At 46.7% G+C, this 17662-nt stretch overlaps 1 protein-coding gene across 2 annotated transcripts in view; it reads left to right on the top strand.

The window, feature by feature from the left end:
- Nucleotides 1-17662, top strand: part of SPPL2B (signal peptide peptidase like 2B) — a 118473-nt gene that overhangs the window by 67018 nt on the left and 33793 nt on the right. For both annotated transcript variants that reach the window (XM_054013289.1, XM_054013290.1), the window contains exons 4-6: nt 3076-3165; nt 13591-13730; nt 14535-14677. In XM_054013289.1, coding sequence (XP_053869264.1) covers nt 3076-3165; nt 13591-13730; nt 14535-14677 — 373 coding nt within the window. The remainder of the gene's footprint in view (nt 1-3075; nt 3166-13590; nt 13731-14534; nt 14678-17662) is intronic.

Genomic DNA, 17662 nt, shown 5'->3' with positions numbered 1-17662 from the left:
AACTGTTGCTTCACATCAATGTCAGGGAGCTGAGAGCAGTTCGTCTGCTGTGTCAGACTTTTCGGCCTCATCTGGAGGGCAGATGCATATCAGTCCTGATGGACAATACAACAGTGATGTTTTAGATCAACAGACAGGGAGAGCACACTCCTCTCCCCTATGTCAGGAAGCCCTCAAGCTCTGGGAGTTCTGCATAGGACGCTTCCAAGAGTATTGAATGTGCTATCTCCCCGGGTCTCAGAATGACCTAGCGGACCATCTCAGCAGATCTTTTCACAATCAAGAGTGGTCCATTTGCCCAGACATAATAAGCAATATCTTCCAACGATGGGGAGTTTCCCCAGATCTGTCTGTTCGCCACAAGGGGCAACAGGAAGTGCCTGCAATTCTGCTCCTTCCTGAACCACAGCCTGGGCTTGTTGGCAGACTCGTTTCTTCTTCCATGGAAAGGTCACCTCTTCTACACATTCCCTCCTATCCCACTCGTTCACAAGGTCCTCCTCAAAATCCACAGGGACAGAGCCTCGGTGATCCTGGTAGCACCAGCCTGTCCATGTCAGCATTGATACACCATGCTACTGGAGCTATCAGTGCATATGCCAATCACTCTGCCATTAGTTCCAGACATCACTCAACATCACGGCCAGCTCATGGCTTGGAAGCTGCGTGGTTGAATCCACTGGACCTCTCATGCTCAGACCCCATGAGGGAGATTCTTCTGGACAGCAGAAAACCATCGACCAGGACTACCTACTTAGCCAAGTGGAAGAGATTCTCGATTTGGTGTTCGCAGAGCCGTATCCCTCCAATACAATCTCCCATTTCCTTTATCGCGGACTACCTACTAAAGTTGAAACAGCAGGGCTTGTCACATTCGTCAGTAAAGGTTCACCTGGCCGCCATCTCAGCTTTCCACCCAGGAGAGGTGGGCCGCTCCGTCTTCGCTAGCCCGATGGTGCAACGTTTTCTTAAAGGACTAGACAGGCTATATTCTCAAATCCATTGTCCAACCCCGGCTTGGGACCTTAACCTGGTGCTTTCGTGGCTGATAGGGCCTCTGTTTGAGCTCTTAGCGACATGCTCGCTGCTTTGTCTTTATAAAGTGGCTTTCTTAGTCGCAATAACTTCAGTCAGGAGGGTGTCTGAGCTGAAGGCCCCTCACATCTCACCCTCCCTATACCATCTTTTACAAGGACAAGGTGCAGCTTCGGCCTCACCCATCGTTCCTCCCGAAGGTGGTCTCAAATTTCCATACCAGCCAAGACATATTTCTTCCAGTCTTTTTCCTGAAGCCAACAGTCCCAAACAGAGGCTTCACTACCTAGATGTTTGGTGGGCATTGGCTTTTTATATGAAACAAACAAAGCCGTTCCACAAGTTGAAGCAGCTGTTTGTCATGGAGGCGGACAGGGTGAAGGGTCTCCTGGTATCCTCCCAAAGGATATCATCATGGATCATGTCCTATATCCAGGCATGCTACGACCTGGCAAAGGTTCCTGCCCCTGCACTGATGGTGCATTTCACCAGAGCTCAGGCTTCCTCGGCGGCCTTCCTGGCCCAGGTCCTGATTCAGGAGATCTGTAGAGCAGCAAAGTGGTCCTCAGTTCACACCTTCACTTCCCATTATGCTATCATCCATCATGCCAGGAATGATGCAACATTCGGCAGAGCGGTGCTTCAATCAGCGATTCCATGAACTCCGACCCCACCTCCTAGGTAAGGCTTGGGAGTCACCTAATTGGAATCGACATGAGCAAGCACTCGAAGGAAAAATGGTTACCTACCTTTCGTAACTGTTGTTCTTCGAGATGTGTTGCTCATGTCCATTCCAAACCCACCTGCCTTCCCCTCTGTCAGAGTAATCCAGCAAGAAGGAACTGGAAAGGTGGTGGGTTGGCAGGGCCCTATATGCAGCGCCATGAAGGCGCAACTCCAGGGGGCTCCACGGCCGACCCAACTACTAGGGGAAAAACCTTCCGGTGACTGTGCACGTGGCATGCACACACCTAATTGGAATGGACCTAAGCAACACATCACAAAGAGCAACAATTATGAAAGTTAAGTAACTGTTTTTTGTTACCTTTTTCTGCTATGCCCTTTAGGGGCTGATATCTGTCTGGTTGCAGACCTATTGGAGTGTGACATTGTTAGGGGTGCCTTGACATCTTTTTTCAGTTTTTTGAGTTAAACTATAAAAACAAATCCTTTTAATATTGGATATGACCAGAGAATGGCATCACAATGTGGACGTGAATCCAGGGTAGTTGTCCCTTGTGTCATCAGAAAGTTAAATTGAATCTGACATCACCATGCAAAATTTCTTGGAGCTTAATGCTATCCTTTTGGGGAAATGCTGATACACATTTTTATTGTTTAAAGCAATATGTTAACCTGAGTGCTGGGTCTTAAAATCTCACTATAAAATGTCATTTTGGAAATATATTTTGCATTTCCAGTCAAATAAACATCTGTTGTTTTCAGAGGCCTTTGTGAGACATGGCTGTTTGTAATCTTGCCCAAGCAAATTTAATAATGAAGGATTAATCAGCTCTATAGTTGATTTGAGGAGCAGGGAGTCTGTAGGTGCTTTTGTAAGATAAATAACGTTATTCTTTGATAGATAATGATTTGCAAGTCTTTGTAATGGAACTTTTCTGTTCTGGTAAATATATTGTGATACTAAGGTCAGGATGTAGCCATCTTTTGCATACATAAAACAGCACATGATCCTAAATTGTATTATTTTGATCTACTATGAGGGAAAGGTTTATTAATCTACTTCTCCTGCCTATGCAGAATGGATGTTGGTTTGAGATACTGATGTCTCATACACAGACTGAAGGACACTAGAACAGATTCACATTATTATGGACAGTAAAGTGGCCTCTTGTAACTTTTACTGTTGTTTTGTGTTAGTCATTCGATTTATTTTCTGCATAATCCTCATTTTGTTATAATCCCAAATGTTAATATGTTTTGTTCCTTTCAAAAACTTTTCAAATGATTAGAAATAGACCTTTATCTCTACTAAAGAAATACAGCCAGCTCTACAAAGACTTCTGTTCTGACTTTCAGGCTCCCCCAAAAGGTAACTGGAGTCAGTATGAAGAGATTGATATTCCTGTGGCTTTGCTCAGCTACACTGACATGTTAGCTATTGGAAAGGTAAGCACAATTTATATGGAATAATTTCACATATACCATCTGTAGCATGTCATGCCAATAGCAGTGTGTTTGCAGTGCATTTTAGAAGCTTTTTAAGATGGGCACTTTTCTCAATGAGTGAATGGTTACTGTAAGCATATTTTTTTCTGTCTTAAGTATACACAAAAATGAAATTATGGTGTAATGAGATGGTGTGATTTAGAATGCTTTGGTGCTTGACACAAATACCATGAATACGTAAAACCATCACCTTGTTCTCAAATATTTTTAATAAGGTTTTGAGTCTACGGGCTTATCTACACGGGAGATTCAGTCCACGCTAAGTCGAGGTACTCTGGTATGAAAATACCTGCATACACACAATGTAATTCATTAGTGCGCTCCAACTCTGCATTTATTGCAAACTCTGAACTCCTCTTTCAAAGTGTGCTAAGTTTGATACAAGTTGAGTTAGTGTGGTCAGTTCATGTGCACACAATGCTGCTGCACACTACTTTGGCAGTCCTCCACTGCGGGCATCCGTTACTGACCTGTGTTTTTACCTGTGTGCCCTCCACTGCTCTGGGGTCAAGTTGACTGGATGTCCCCTCCCCCTAACTAAAATTTGGCATGTGCCAGAATGGGTCCATTTGCTCCTTGATTCCTATATATTGGCACTGCAGCAATATCATTCCAGCAGCCTTTACAACATGCCTTAAGCAGCCACTTGGAGCCGTACTGAGACCCTAGATCTCCTCACCATCTGGGGAGAAGTATTGGTGGAGCAGCTTCTTGGGGCAGCCAATAGAATAAAGATGTGTTTGTGGACATTGCTGGTCAGAGGTCTGCAAGTGGTCCAATTGGATTGCTGACCAGTGCCAGATAAAGAGCCAGCAGCTTATGCTAAAACCAGGGATGCCAGGAAACAGACTGGCCATGGAAATATAACCTGTCCATTTTTTGAGGCGCTGCACAGGATTTTGAGTAGTTGCACCACTACTGAACCCAAGGAAGCTGTGGACCCTGCATTTCCCTCTCCCATGGATAAGCAGCACGAGTCATCAGAGGAGGAGAATGAGGAGGGCAGAGAAGAGCTCTCCCTGGAAAGCCAGAATCTCTTTAGAACTTAATCCTGAGGGTGAGCATGTAGAAGCCATCCTGATTCTCAGCAGGAAACCCAGCCTGGGACTCAGGAGGCAGAGTGTTATGCTTATAAGAAGCACACGGGATCTTTTTCAGGGGAAAAGGTAATAAGCCGCATTTATTGAAGATACAACAATTAGCATATGCATTCAATCACACCACACACACACACACTGTCCTGCCATTCGATGTTACAGTTACCAGTCCAGAGTCTGGATCAACCTAGTGGCCAGCTAGGTTGATCACCGATAGGGAGAAGCCAGGTTCTGTCAGTCACGACACGATGCTCCAGGAACGTCTGGGCAGTACGAACCCAAAGTCTCATGGCAAGGCACCCTGTTTATATAGTGATTTTCCTTCATTGGGACCAATGAATTTTGCACTGTCATGCTGTAATCAATTGTTGACGAGTGCTTGTTTTATTAAATTGTCCTTCTCATCCTTTGTTGTTCTTTCATCAAGACTCTCAGGGAGTTACCCCATGCTGGTTTTGATCACAGCTATCTTGTCCCCATTGATAGGTACCTGTCTCATCTTTAGAGTCGTCAATTTGCCCTCCTCTGACATTTCAATAGGGGTGTGTTGCAGCCTCTTGGCGCCTTTCCATCTGTCTCCAGTTCCTCCCTAGACCATCTGGTTCAGCGATGGCCTTCACACTTCTCTCTTAACACACACATTCCTCATTCACACACAAAACAAAATTAATTTACACAACATTTTGATCAGGAACATCAAGTTGCAATGCAAAAGAAAACAATCGTGGCATTCTTTTACTATTTTAAAATGCTAAACCTACAACAAATTGGTGACCCTGAAAGGTCTGTCACTGCCTTGAAATCAGCACAGACACAAATTCTGGTTGATATATCTCTACCAGTGGCCCATTAGGCCATTCCTTTCTGCTATTCAAAAAGGGTGGCTGGCAGGACATGATCAAATTATATACCAATACATTTAATACATGCTACATTATTATTCTTTATTCTTCATTCTAAATTATATAAAATACAAACATAAAATCCTCCTACTACAAGACATGCGTCTGACGAAGTGGGTATTCACCCACGAAAGCTTATGCTCAAATACATCTGTTAGTCTTTAAGGTGCCACAGGACTCTTTGTTGCTTTTTACTACTACAAGAGCCTCTCAAGGGACTCTTGGTATATATCTGCCTTTCATAGAATCATAGAATATCAGGGTTGGAAGGGACCTCAGGAGGTCATCTAGTCCAACCCCCTGCTCAAAGCAGGACCAATTCCCAACTAAATCATCCCAGTCAGGGCTTTGTCAAGCCGGGCCTTAAAAACCTCCAAGGAAGGAGACTCCACCACCTCCCTAGGTAACGCATTCCAGTGCTTCACCACCCTCCTAGTGAAATATTGTTTCCTAATATTCAACCTAGACCTCCCCCACTGCAACTTGAGACCATTGCTCTTTGTTCTGTCATCTGCCACCACTGAGAACAGCCAAGCTCTATCCTCTTTGGAACCCCCCTTCAGGTAGTTGAAGGCTGCTATCAAATCCCCCCCTCATTCTTCTCTTCTGGAGACTAAACAATCCCAGTTCCCTCAGTCTCTCCTCATAAGTCATGTGCTCCGGACCCCTAATCATTTTTCTTGCCCTCCGCTGGACTCTTTCCAATTTTTCCACATCCTTCTTGTAGTGTGGGGCCCAAAACTGGACATAGTACTCCAGATGAGGCCTCACCAATGTCGAATAAAGGGGAACGATCACGTTCCTCGATCTACTGGCAGTGCCCCTACTTATACAGCCCAAAATGCCGTTAGCCTTCTTGGCAACAAGAGCACACTGTTGACTCATATCCAGCTTCTCATCCACTGTGACCCCTAGGTCCTTTTCTGCAGAACTGCTACCTAGCCATTCGGTCCCTAGTCTGTAGCAGTGCATGGGATTCTTCCGTCCTAAGTGCAGGACTCTGCACTTGTCCTTGTTGAACCTCATCAGGTTTTTTTCGGCCCAATCCTCTAATTTGTCTAGGTCCCTCTGTATCCGATCCCTACCCTTCAGTGTATCTACCACGCCTCCTAGTTTAGTGTCATCTGCAAACGTGCTGAGAGTGCAGTCCACGCCATCTTCCAGATAATTAATAAAGATATTAAACAAAACCGGCCCCAAGACCGACCCTTGGGGCACTCCGCTTGAAACCGGCTGCCAACTAGACACGGAGCCATTGATCACTAGCCATTGAGCCCGACGATCTAGCCAACTTTCTATCCACCTTACAGTCCATTCATCCAGCCCATACTTCTTTAACTTGCTGGCAAGAATACTGTGGGAGACCATATCAAAAGCTTTGCTAAGGTCAAGGAATAACACATCCACTGCTTTCCCCTCATCATCCACAGAGCCAGTTATCTCCTCATAGAAGGCAATTAGGTTAGTGAGGCATGACTTCCCCTTGGTGAATCCATGCTGACTGTTCCTGATCACTTTCCTCTCCTCTAAGTGTTTCATAATTGATTCCTTTACAATTTATTATTGCACTATACTTGTCATGGAGATAAGGGTAACATAAAATCCCTCCTGGGAAGCTGTACTAAATCACTTTACCTGTAAGGGGTTAAGAAGCTCAAATAACCTAGTTGTCACCTGACCAGAAGGGCCAATGTGTTAGGGTTCCCTCCCCACTCTGAACTCTGAGGTACAGATGTGGGGACCCGCATGAAAACCCCCCTGAGTTTATATTCTACCAGTTTAGGTTAAAAACTTCCCCAAGGCACAAATTCCTTTCCTTGTCCTTGGATGGTATTGCTGCCACCACCAAGTCATTTAAACAAAAATTCAGGGCAAGGTCACTTGGAATCCCTAGGCCCCCAAAATATCCCCCCAAGCCTCTTCACCCCCTTTCCTGGGGAGGCTTGAGAATAATGTACCAACCAATTGGTTAGCAATGTGAGCACAGACCAAACCTTTTGTCTTTAGGACACTAAAAATCAATCAGGTTCTTAAAAGAAGAATTTTATTTATAAAGAGTAAAAGAATCACACCTGCAAAATTAGGATGGAAGGTAACTTTACAGGATAATAAAAAGATTTAAAACGCAGAGGACTCTCCTCTGGAGTCAGCTTCACAGTTACAAAAACAGGAATAAAACTACCTCTTAGCATAGGGAAAATTCACAAGCTAAAACAAAAGATAATCTAACGCATTTCCTTGCCTTACTTACAATTTTTGTAATCTTAGATGGGTCATTTCAGGTATGTTTTCAGGGGATGTTGTCCCTGCCTGGTCTCTCTCTCTGTCCAGAGAGGGAACAACAAAGAGAGCACAAACAATCCCCCCCGCCCCCGAGTTGAAAGTATCTTCTTTCCTCATTGGTCAGGTGCCAACTAGGTTATTTCAGCTTCTTAACCCCAGACAGCTAAAGCGATTTAGTAAAGCTTCCCAGGAGGGATTTTATGTTACCTTGATCTCTGTTTATGACAGTACTGCTGTGCTAACTTCTGTTCTTCAAGTAGTGTCCCTATGGGTGCTCCACTTCACCTGCACATGCGCCTCTTGAGTACTTGGTTGGAGGCTTTCAGCTATCAGTGTCCATTCGGCCCGCACGTGCACCCTAAGCCTCTTTGTGCCAGACACCGAAGCTTTATAGGGGTGCATGGGCAAACCACCTTCCTTCTCAACTGCATTGGCCGGAAACGGAGCCTTAGTGTGTCCACCTTGAGCATGCTTCAGCCTTTCTATTTTTCCTGAGTGTTAAGGTATTTAGTGTAGTGGTTGTTAGTTGTGAGTTTAGTTTGATTGTATAGGTAGTGAGGGGGTTGTTTGTTCTCTTCTCCCTTTTCCCTCTGGTAAACTTGTTTTCCTGGCAGGACATGCCGGCTCGCTAGGCTTCAAACACTGCCTCTCCTGCTGAGAGGCTATAGCTGTAAGCAATGGCCACTCTAAGTGCATCCATTGCTTGGGGGAGTCCCACATCTCCCAGAAGTACATCATCTGCTTGGCCCTCAAGTCTAGGACAAGGAAGATCAAGCTAAGACTGTTCATGATGGAACGCTTCCTGCAACCAGAACCGGGTTAGGAGACATCCCTGTACATCTGTCCCCAGACAGATTCAGAGCCTCTTCTACCTCACGGCAGGCTTTCCCTAAGGAAGTGAAGACTTTGGAGGCTTCTGGGAAGACTCCCCAAAAGAGGAACATCGAGACTCTCACCAAAGAGCCCACTCCAAAAAGGACTAGGTCCTGGACCAAGTCTGTGGTCTCAGAGAGTACCGTTGAGGCCAAGGACTCCTCCACTGATACTCTTCCAAGGAGAAGACATGGCTCTGTTAGGGCCCCGGTACCCTCTACCAGCAAAGAGAGCAAGCGTAGGGCATGTCGAGTTTGGCCCAGCCATTGGTACCTATGTGTCCGGCCCAGTTTTCAGTACCGATGCAGTCTATCCAACTGCCAATACCAGTGCATTCGGCATCTTCAGCACTGAACAAACAATAATGCCCCACCTTCAGCTGAGGTGCATTCATCGTTGGAACAGTTGGCTTCAGTGACAGTGGCCTCAGCCACCATGTTGGTACAGGATTCCTTCTCGGTACCTCAGGACTTCTGATACTCTAAGGATCTTTAGGTATCAAATGAACCAGAGTCTCTGCTTTTTATGGTACCGAGCACCTTTCAGTATCAAGACCCCGGTCTCCGGGTTACTGTCCTCCATCACCGTAGGAGACGCATCCATTTTCAGCAGGTGCCCCGACATGGGATGATGTGGAGGATGAAGAAGACTCTCATTCGGTCCCCTCTGTTTCAGTCAGGGATTCACCAACATACCCCTTCAGGAATCCCTTTCCGGCTAGTCAGAAGGAGGATAGTACTGATCACCAAGGGTGATATAACCAACCCTGTATGCCACCTTCCCTTCCATATGGACCACAATGACCGTATTGGGACTGCTGGGTGGCCTATCGACAACAGTTTGCCAGACCACCAGTACCATCTCCTAGGGAGATCAAGGTTTTGCACCTCCCTCTCGCCAACCAGTCCCCACATTGGAGACATTTGAGGAACAGGAGGCTAGGACAGATGAGGAGGCCACCCCTGAAACTGCCATCTCATCTTCATTGCTGGATGAGGCAGTCATGCCTCCATCATCTTCTATGGCTGAGGAGTTTCCACCCCAACCCTTCCAAAAAAAGTAAACAGAGAATTGGAGGTTGTATTTTAGATTGGAGAGGGAAAATGACAGGGAGCTAGCCACAGACAGTGTTGCAGTGGCCAGAGACATGCAGAGACAACTCCTGGAGACAATACAGAAAGAGAATACTCTGCTGTGGTGCATGCTACAAGCTGGCACACAGACAATACAGTGCCCTTAACCAGGACCCGGCCATGTTCTGCAGCCCCTGGACAATACAGGGTTCTGGGAACACCAGCATATGTTCCCCCACTGAGCCCCCACAGCCATGGTCCCCCCCGCCATTCCCCTCCCTGGCCCAAACTCAGGGGAGTGAGGACAATTGCACTTGGGAGCCTAGCTCTTTTGAGCCATCTAATGTAGGGTTAGCATATGTCCGGTTTTTCCCGGACACGTCCGGCTTTTCGGCACTCAAACCCCCGTCCAGGGGGAATTGCCAAAATGCCGAACATGTCCGGGAAAATGCCGGCCAGGCACTTCCCCTCCCGCGGCGGCTGTGCTCCTCCCCTGACTCTTCGGCTCTGTTTAAGAGCCGAGCTGCCCGAGCGCTATGGGCTTCAGGCAGCCCCCATGCCTCCGGACCCTGCACCCCCGGCCGGGCACTTCCCCTCCCGGACTCCGGGGTCCAGAGGCATGGGGGCTGCCCGAAGCCGGTAGCGCTGGGGCAGCTCGGTTCTTAAACAGAGCCGAAGAGTCAGGGGAGGAGCAGAGCCTCCGGCCGCGGCGGCTCTGCTCCTCCCCGACTCTTCGGCTCTGTTTAAGAGCCGAGCGCTACGGACCCTACGCCACCGGAGCCCGGGAGGGGAAGTGCCCGGCCAGGGGTGCAGGGTCCGGAGGCATGGGGGCTGCCCGAAGCCGGTAGCGCTCGGGCAGCCCCCATGCCTCCGGACACTGCGCCGCTGGAGCCTGGGAGGGGAAGTGCCCGGCTCGGGGCGCAGGGTCCGGAGGCAAGAGGGCTGCCCGAAGCCCAAGCGCTACCGGCTTCACGGTTTGCTGGGCAGCCTCCAGACCCTGCGCCCCCGGCTGGGCGCTTCCCCTCCCGGGCTCCAGCTGCACTGGGGAAGCGCCGGCCGGGGGAGCAGGGTCTGGGGGCTGCCCGGCAAACCGTGAAGCCGGTAGCGCTCGGGCAGCCCTTTCCGCGTGTCTGGGAGTGGGAGGGAGGAGGGGGCAGAGTTAGGGCGGGTTGGGGCGGGGCTGGGAGTGGGAAATGGGCGGGGCCAGGACCCCATGGAGGGTCCTCTTTTTTTTTATTTGTTAAGTATGGTAATCCTATCTAATGCCCCTGCTACACCGCAGGCAACACCGGAAGAGAGAAGCAGCAGCAGAGGCAAGGCCTGTGAATTGGAGCCCTGCTCTCCATCCCCCCCTTGCTGTGTGCTGCTCTCCACTGCACGGTGTCACTTGAAAGCTGTGTTTCATTGTTGTTTTAATTAAAGCTTTATGTTTTTTCTGGTTGCTAAATACTAAACGGTTTAATAATACAAAACATTAAAATTAATTCATAAAGAATCTGCAATGCATAATACAGAGAAAATATCTAAATTTTGCATGTCGTAGGCCTTTATGAAAGTGTAAAGGCACACACACCATAAAATGAGGAGTGCCAAATGTGCCACTTCTGCCACCCATAAAAGAGACTGCAATGCATGCAATCCATTCTGCCCCCGCCCCCGCCCCCGCCATAATAGCTGCATATTTTCAGGCCTGAGACTAAAGATAAGAGCAATAGGCATCCCATTGCCCTGATGTTTCATTTTCTAATGTATGCCTTGCTGTCTGCTCAAACTGTTGAGCATGTCTTTGCATCTAGCATCCCACCCCTTGTTAAGGCTTTCTCCCTTATGCTCATAAATGTTGTGCAAAATATAGCATGCAGTTAGGCAAGTTGTTTTCTGCAACTTTCAACCTACCCATAAACAGCACCACCTTCTTTTCAGACAGCCAAATACACATTCCACTGTCATTCTGCAGCTACTGAGGCAATAGTTAAACAGTTCCTTCCTTCTTCCAAGTGGCCTCTGAATGGCTTCTTTATCCAGGGAATCCGAGGTTAAGCCATGTCTCCCAGGATAACTAGAACAATGTCCATACCATTAATGTCCATAGTGATCCTGGGGTAATAGTCTCCTTTATTCATTAAGGTAAACAGGGAGAGTTCCAAAAGAACCTATGTTCATGGACTTTTCCAGATGCCTCTGCATTTATGTTTGTGAACCTGCCATGGTGGTCACGCAGGCCTTGGAACACCATGGAGAAATACCCCTTTCTGTTTATAAGCACTGTGCGCTGGTGGGGGACCCATCCAACCCCCCATTCCGCACCCCCTTACCATGCTGCTCAGAGCACCAGGACTGGCATCCATGCCGCCCGGCTGGAGCCAGCCATGCCACCGCACAGTCTAGAGCACTGGGGCAGGCCGGCAGCTCTTGCAGCCCCACTGCCCGGCAGGAGCTCGCAGCCCCACCTCCCAGAGCACTGGCGGCATGGCGAGCTGAAGCTGCGGGGGAGGGGAGACAGCAGGGGAGGGGCCTGGGGCTAGCCTCCCCGTCTGGGAGCTCAAGGGTCAGGCAGGACTGTCCCGTGGTTTGCCCACCTCTGCGATAGGCACATGAGTCCCATCAATTGCCCCAGTACAATTTGTGAGCCACATGAATGCAAAGCCATCAGTAATCTCCTAAGCATTACCAGACTTTATAACCAGTGCAACAGTACCTTAGGCATGGCATCACACACCTGTATGACAATGGCCTCAACAATTGGTCTCCCTATGCCAAATTGGTTGACTATGGACTGGTAACGTTCAGGGGTGGCCAACCTCCAGACAGAAAGGGTGACCTGCTTCTCAACAGCTATGGAGAGCTGAATGTTGGTATGCTGCCACTGCAGCTCCAGAGCAGTTCAGCACATATCTCAAAAAATGTTGCTTTCACCATCCTGAAATTCTCTCATCACTGCTGGTCATCCCAGGTCTGGAGAATGATCCTTTTCCTCCAGTTGATTCTGGTTTCCTGAGCCCAGAAATGGTGCTACTCTGTGTGAAACTACTCCAGGAACAGCTCCTGTAGTAGCAGTTGCTCAGTGTCTCCTTCATCCTCCTTTTTCCACCGCTGCTGCCGCTGCAGCCACATCATCTGTTTGGTAGTGTGGCAGGTTAAGTCCAGAACCAAGCCCACTCAGCTCTGAGAGCACAAATAAAGTCAAACAGCCTCTTGTGTATTCACGGTTGCCAACATAGCACCATGGTGCATTGTCGGGTCCATGCTGGCTGACAGCAATTTGAAACTGGCACTAGTCTGCCCAGAAAGAGAAGAAGTAAGGGATGGAGAAAGCACAATTACAGGATTTTTTAAATTTGATGCCAAGTCCCAGAATTCCACTGGCTTCTTCCTGGCTTCCACTATGCATCTGCAACACACAATGAGAAAAATCCCACATTACACACTGCTTAGCAGTGAAGCAGAGGATCATGGGTATCTTCCCAGAATGCCACAAGGTTAGTATACAACAAGACCCCACTACATGTATGCAATGATGTGAATTGAAAGAGGGCATAGCCATCCCATATGCATACTATTAGTTGGCATGCACTATGTAAGCCATACCAGTGCATGTCAGCTTGGTGTGAAATAAATCCCCTATGCAGAGAAGGCCTCAGAGTGCTTTTGTAAAAAAAAAACAAATAACATAACCTCTCTCAGCATAGCTTTGGGCCTTGTGTCTTATCGACTGCATCAAAAAACCAAAAGTCCTCTTCTAGTTCTTATCAAAGGGGCTTTCGGTCCTCTCTTCCTTGGGAATGTGCATAGAAGCTTTTATGTGGGTACAAGATTGTCATCATCAAGTTAATGGCATCTAAGGAGATTCTGCCAATAGTTTGTTCTCTTTAAGGTCAGCAGGTTAACTTCTCTCAGAAATGTAGCCATCCTTAGCTACTCCACTCCTTTTCTGGAGAATCTTACTTTTGGGGAGAAGGAGGCTAAGTAAGAAGAAATGAAGGATGGGAATTTTCAAAAGCAGTCAGCGTTCCTCTAGCTTTGAGGCAACTGGGTCAATGCAGAGCAGTTTTGAAAATCGCATCATGGTTCTCTTGGAGGACGTGGGTCATGTTGCTAAATGGTAAACAGTTTGTAATTTTCATGTTTCCATTACAGAGTTTTGGCAGATCAGTGAAGGTGGCAATGTATGCGCCAAATGAGCCTGTTCTTGACTATAACATGGTGATTATCTTTGTAATGGCTGTGGGCACTGTTGCAATTGGAGGCTATTGGGCAGGAAGCAGGGATGTGAAAAAGTAAGTAGAGCAAATTGAGTGCCATGTTGTGCAGATATTCTTGAGTTCTGTTATGATTCAAAGAATGCTTAGCAAACCTGATTCAGAGACGCCCAAAGCAGCACCGCTCCAGCTGTTGGGGTGGTTGTGCCTGTGTATCTGAAATGGGAAAACACTAAAGTGATAAATAGGTGTATGGGCAAGCCTAACAATGGCCTTTGGAGTTACTTCCATATAATTTGAATTTACGGTATTTTGGTGCCTCAGTTTACAAGGAAAACATTTGGAGCATGTTTTTAAAATATTAAAAAGAAGAATCCAGCTGAAATGTTAGTCTTCCTATCTGGGCCTCTGTGAGGGTTCCTTTAGGCTTTTCTTGGTGTTTTTCAGTTCATAGAAAATATTTTCGATGACTTTTTTTTTTTCTTACTAGTATAATTACATTTAGGGAGGGATTTATTTATCCACCCAATGATAATTTTAGTGCAAGAAATACAAAAAATATTTTTACTCAAATGTTGATTAAAATGTGGATGTTTTGCAGCATGTGTTGAGCATCTTTTCATATTTTAAAATATTAAATATTTAATATTTTAAACACTCGGTTCATTGAGACCCGTTGCTGAAATTTTATATATTCCCTTTTCTAAGAAGAAAAAGTGGTGCTCCATTGACTTCAGTGGGGCTCCATGCAGGCACAAGTGTCGTCCCATTCTCATCATCTTCCTTCCATTGCCTCCTCTTCCTGTGCCGTGCACCATGAAGGATTAGAGCCCTTGTCTGTTCACTGCAGGATCTGATTATAGACATGCTGCTCTCTTTCAGACGATACATGAAGCACAAACGAGATGACGGGGCAGAAAAACATGATGATGAAACAGTTGATGTCACTCCCATCATGATCTGTGTATTTGTGGTGATGTGCTGCTCTATGCTGGTCCTCCTTTATTTCTTCTATGACCACTTAGGTGCTTTTTTTATTATATTTCTATAAAATTGTCTTATTTTATACTATCAGACTATTATCCCTTAAAGTGCATGCCTAGTTTGAAAAGTGATTGTAAAAATGGCTACCAGTTCATAAACCGGTTAGATTCTTTTGTTTGTTTAGAGTCTCATCTACTTATTCTAGTGACAGACATGCTTTTTACTACTTCTAGTAGCTCTGAAGGACTTGCACATTTCTTTGAGGGTGAACTGGATTCCCGTCTAGCTTGTGCATCGACAGGACTGTTAGTGAAGTTCCCATTGCGGGGCCAAATTCAGTTTTCAGTTATCCTTCTGTAGCCCCGTTGAAGTGAATGGTGTTGCACAGATGTAACTGGTGTCAGAATTTGGGTAGCCAAATCTTTGGTGGTGATGCCCAAGCTAGAAAAGAAACCATTACTCTCAAATCCCAGGTTTGTTTGTTTGTTTGTCTTACAAACACACCAGGTTTTTCTCAATTAGAAGTAAAAAAAAAAAAAAAAAAAAAACTCATCTTATTGATGTGTAATAGACATGAAACCTTGATATGCCATTTCTAGTCACTTCTCAGAGCAGAAATGCACGTCCGAGATAAGTCTCTGAATTAAAATGTTTAATGGCTACTGTAGTCTCTTCCTCAGCAGTGTTTGCTATTCCATCCCTATGGTCTTCAGCTTTGAATCCATGCCATCCAATGGTCAGAAAAGATTTGAGCTACAGTGTTTCTGAGCTGAAAAGCAGACTATATATTAGTTAACCTTTCAGGAACATACACTGATGTAGATGTGTTAAATAATTTTATCTCACCAGCAAAAACCAGAGGGGAGTTTTTTTCTCCTCTAAAGGAACATTATGGAGTAGTTAAGCCCAAAATGTAGAACAAAGACATTTGCAACAGCAGGTTTTTTAAATATAATCTTGCATTTCATTCTTCTTTGCTCCTGGGGGAATTCTGCACCACTACACGCACCCAGAATTCAATGTCCTCTGCAGATTTCTTTTCTTCCCCACAAACGACTTTCTGATGGGGAAGCAAGGAAAGCTGCAAAAGCAGTCACACACTCCTCCCTGGCAGTGTGGGTGTGTTGTTTCAGGCTCCCAGAGTAGCTGGCAGAGAGGTAAATCACGGGGGGTGGAGGGCTGGGGACACCATGCTCCTACCATGCGCTGGGCTCAGCTGCTAGTCCCAGCTGGGCTGGGGGCAAGAAGGATGGGACTTCCTCTTCTCCTGCACGAGGGGCTGTGGCCAGGGCTAGGTCAGACCCACCTCCAGAAACCTCTCCTGGCTGCAGACAGACAGACAGACACACACACACTCTTCCTGCCCCCCATTGCTCCTCAGTCATGGGGAGAGGAGTCACTGTTCAGGGAGTTGCGCCCCCATCTGTCCAACCCCTGTGCATCTGGAGTCCCCCACACCCAGACCCCCTCATCTCCCCCCCGCCGAGCCCCACCTCTGCACCCAGACTGCCCCCTGCTGAGCATCCCACCCTGACGAGTCCCCCCCCCCCCCCCCCGTACCTGGACCACCTCAACGAGCCCCCCACCCCACTGAGCCCCAACCAGTTGCACCTGGCCCCCACCCCACCAAGCCCCACTCCCCCAGCACATGGACCCCCACTGCTGAGCCTTCCACACCCAGACCCCCCTCTGAGCCCCATCCCCTCACACCCAGACCCCCCCTACTGAGCCCTGACTACCTTCACCTGGACCTCCTACAGAGTCCCATTGCTTCTGCATCTAGAACTGTGCAGTGAGCCCCTGTGCATCCAGATCTACACCCAGACCCCCTACTGAGACACCTGCACCCAGATTGCCCCACACAGAACCCTCTCAACACACACCTGGATCCCCCACACTAAGCCCCTCCATGCTTGAATCCTGCCGGGCACAGAGGGGCAGGACCCCAGGGTGTTTCTGGAGTAGGCCCAGCCCTTGCACTGTGTCAGGGTCAGATGCAGCCTCAAGTTCATGTCCTGAGGAGGAAGGAGAAAGGGCTGCAGGGTGATCTCCCACCTCTCTACAACTTCCCACTACCATGCTGGAGATCTACATTTATTTATTTATTTATTTATTTATTAACAAATAAAATTTGTTTGCATAATTTTAAAATATTGTGCATATAATGTTTAATTTTTTTGGTTCCAAATTTTAATTTTTTAGCATAGAATTCCCTTGGAGTACTTCTAGCACCTCAGTGAGAGGTGACTGGCTCTTCAGATATGATCTTAAGGAAGCACTGGAACTTCCTACTTTCATAATAATCCTAGAAACAGAGATGGAAAAAGAACCACTGCGGTGTTTACACATCCTCCTCGTCAATACAAGCTTTCCAAGGATCATCATGTGCCAAGTCTGATCTACTAGTATCCTAGAGATTAAATTTAAGAAGCCACATTATCCATCCTCAATTAAAAACTTAAGAAGCTCTATTTATTTAGCTTATCAAAGAGAGGCTTAAGAGATGATTTGATCACAGTCTATAAATACCTACCAAGGGACAAGATTTCTGATAGTAGAGAGCTCTTTAATGTAGCAGACAAAAGCAGAACAAAATCCAGTGCCTGGAAGCTGAAGCTAAATAGATTTAGGAAAGAAATAAGGCATGATTTTGAAACATGGTAATTGGAACAATTTTGATAGGGACGTGGTGGATTCCCCATTGCTTGAAGTTTTTAATCAGGGTTCCAAAATATCTGCTCTAGCTTAACCACGAGTTCTAGGCTTGATGCAGGTATTGCTGGTGTTATGGAAGCATTTAGACTAGAGGATCATAATGGTCCTTTTTGGCCTTAAAATCTATGAATCCCCACTTATATGTGGAATTCAGAGCCCCATGCTCTTGGTCTTGTCTGGAGAAGTCTGTGTAATTGAAATGTATAATCTGATTTCTGTTAGTTATTTTAATGTTGTTAAAACATGAAAAGCAGCATCAGATTTTATACATAATACACTTATCATGTAATTCAGAAAGTTACTGTTAAATT

This window comes from Malaclemys terrapin, chromosome 24 (genome assembly GCF_027887155.1).
Source record: "Malaclemys terrapin pileata isolate rMalTer1 chromosome 24, rMalTer1.hap1, whole genome shotgun sequence".
NCBI lineage: Eukaryota > Metazoa > Chordata > Testudines > Emydidae > Malaclemys > Malaclemys terrapin.
Note: the sequence above shows the minus strand (reverse complement) of the source record. Positions and strands in the feature narration are given on the sequence as shown.